Source organism: Hipposideros armiger, unplaced genomic scaffold (assembly GCF_001890085.2).
Source record: "Hipposideros armiger isolate ML-2016 unplaced genomic scaffold, ASM189008v1 scaffold_521, whole genome shotgun sequence".
Taxonomy (NCBI): Eukaryota; Metazoa; Chordata; class Mammalia; order Chiroptera; family Hipposideridae; genus Hipposideros; species Hipposideros armiger.
The window spans coordinates 418,316-421,390 of record NW_017731871.1 but is presented as its reverse complement, the minus strand read 5'-3'; the positions used below and the strand labels follow the sequence as shown (position 1 = coordinate 421,390).

At 36.8% G+C, this 3,075-nt stretch overlaps 1 protein-coding gene across 1 annotated transcript in view; it reads right to left on the bottom strand.

The window, feature by feature from the left end:
- The window catches only part of LOC109396423 (translation initiation factor IF-2-like), a 13,975-nt gene extending 11,137 nt beyond the window's left edge, over positions 1-2,838 (bottom strand). The window contains exon 1 of the mRNA XM_019668212.1: positions 2,767-2,838. Within this exon, the coding sequence (XP_019523757.1) occupies positions 2,767-2,838 (72 nt within the window). The remainder of the gene's footprint in view (positions 1-2,766) is intronic.
- Positions 2,839-3,075: the final 237 nt, after the last annotated feature.

The window sequence follows — 3,075 nt, the reverse complement described above, 5'->3', positions numbered from 1 at the left end:
TGGTTGTTGGCATTGGAAACTTGGCCCTCGGTTAATCGCTAACTGATGTTATGCCTCAACTGCACAGAAGTTTATGCCAAGCATTCTTTCATTCTGGGTGTCTGCAGTGTTAGCACATCCTAGGGCACCTACATGACCAGTCCTTAGCTCTGTCTCTAATGGGCTTCTCTGGGCAGAAATGTACTCACGTTGCTGCGTTTCCTTACTGGAGGAAGAGGACACCCGTGTGTCACCTCATGGGATGGACACAGCATAAGAAAATCACCACATGGATGCCTGCAGACACTGTGCCTTTTTTCCATATGATCTCACCATGCATCCTTGCTACACTGCTGTAATACATCCTTGTGACTATGCAAATGTGCTGACTCCTGTGAGCCTTTTTGGCACATCTCTGAAAGCGGGGACACCCACCCACACACTCCCGAGCTGAGGTTTAAGTTCACTGAGCCAAATTTGGTCAAGTGACGATGGCATTCAGGGCATTTCTAGGCAGAAGCTACAGTGACCACACAAGCATGGAAGTGGGCAGAGCACAAAGTTGGGGAGATGGGGCCATGCACAACTAACTCATCGTTCCCTAAGCAGTAAGTTTAAGGAAATCAGTGTCAGCAAATACAGGTATGGTAAGTCTCAGCTGTTCTCCTATTAAGCATTACTTCTTAATACTTAGGAAGTATTCAGGATGAGAAATAGGTAAAATTGAGTGATTCAATGGATATTTGGGATAGCAAAAGAAGGACTTTTTTTAATGCTTATTCATACTTTTGAGTAAAATTATTTGCACTACTATTAGTAAATTATTAATGGTCTGGAAAATTATTAGCCAATTAGGTCTTTGTATTCTACATTTTCAAAAACAGAATCATACTGAGATTCTCTTCAACTTAATAGTTCCTTGTAATTAACTGTAATACATTTTTATCCTATTCATAAATTCTGATAAATATCAAAAGAGGCAATACATTTGGCATTCTTTTCTCAGGGATATTAGCACTTTGTTTTATATGATTTGGGGTGTTTGTCAGTTTAAGAACCACCTTATAAGTTTCAAAGTATAATACATCTACAAAATGAAGTTTATCACATATGCGTTATATGCAATATGAAATACTATGTAAACAACTTAAAATATAGTGTTTACAAAATATAGTGTCTGTATGGGTGAGGCTGTTAAACATTTGCCTTTGAAAAACATGGCTGTTCATCTTCTTTTTTTTGCTAGATCACCATGGGAAAAAATACCAAGAGCAGTTGGTTAGAACTATTAGGTTGGTGCAAAGGTAATTGCGTTTTTTTCTCTACAAATTGTACAAGGGCCGCTATTACAGTTGCACCAACCTAATAAATCCACTTCTGCTATGTTTTTGGTGTTATTTATTTTGGTTTTTAATTTCAACAACTTCTCATATGAGACAATTTCAAAGCGAAACCTCACTAACTCTGCAATATAACATTAACTATAGACTATTTCTAGTTTTTAAAACACAAATCTTGCCTTTAGAAAAATATTTAAATTACAGAATTTCCTCTGAATTTACTGAGCCCAATGATTATAAATAGCAATAATCAATGAATAGTTTTGCTATTTTTTGAAAAATACTTGAATATCTTTGTGGGACGTTTTTAAGAATCATCATAGTTAACTTTATATTACACAAATATAAAATGGCTAATAACATCATACTTGGTGACTCTTTACTCAATACTTTTTCTCACACTGATTTTTCTATGCTTCTGCCTATTTAGTTAATGTCCCTCCCTGTCAAAGACATTTGGAATGAGCTCTGTCACAATGCAGAATAAATAATAAAACATTTTTCATAGTTAGAGGATTTTCCCCAAAGCCATATGCATAGCTTAGAGAAGATATGCTTTGCATCAAGTCCTTAAAATGGGAAATACATGGCTCATTCTGAATCTTTGGATTGATAATGTCTGAAGGGACCTTTTCATCTAGGAGAAAACATTAAGAAAGACACAACTACCTTGTATTTTATATTACAAATGAAAAAATCAAAATAATAGTGGCTTTGGGGAAGATAACATAGCCCATTTTGAATAAAAATTACAGGTGTAATACAAATATCACACGATACGTAAAAGAACACATGAACATAATTTTTGAGATATTCAAATCAATTTCTATATCTCAGGTATTAGTAAACTATTAAATGAACAAATACAGACAACTAAATCAAAAGTCAGCGTACAACCTTAGCAATACTGTTGAGGGTCAACATAAGTAATATATATGAAATGAAATATGTATAGAATGTGACATAAAGGTGTCATAGTTCGAGATTCTTACAGCTTTAAATGTGCAGAATGTTTTTCATTCTTATGTATACTAAGATTTTCATAAATTGGGGTGTCATTCTGATAAAATTCTCTTTGGAAACATTTGTGATTACATGTTTTAAAAAGCCTTTATTATCTATGATATATATGTATATATGTCATTATAAATTCATTATCATTTTATGTACTTACTAATATGGGCCAAGAATACAGAAGCCAACCAAACAGAGCAAGCACTGCTGTCCTGAGCTCACATGCGCATTGCAAGGAAACGCTCCATAATGTAGTGGAAGATGTGCCTCTCACAAACGCATTATGTACTTTTTGCTCAGGTTACAGTTGCCGTTTAGCAAACTCCTCGATACTGTGTGGCCTCAAACAACCACAGTCATTTTATTTTGCTCACAAATGTGTAATGTGTAGGGCTGTCAAGGAAGACTAGTCTCTAAGCCATGTGACACTCACGTTGCTGACAGTTGGTGCTAGTTGTTGGCTGGGGGCTCCAGCAGGACTTAGTTCCTTTCCAGACCTCTCCATGTGGCTGGCTGTTCCTCACAGCGTGATGGCCAAGTTCCAAGGGCAGGCATCCCAAGCAAGAGCCAGACAGAAACTTTACTGCTTTAATGACTAACTTCATCTGTCACAGAATGCCACTTCCACTTTCTTTTTTTTTTAGCTGAGCCATCCTGCTACCTGTTGGCAGCTCAGCGGCTGCTCAGCTCGGGCTGGACTCGAACCGCTGTTGCTCAGAGCTCAAACTCTTGAGCGAGCTCT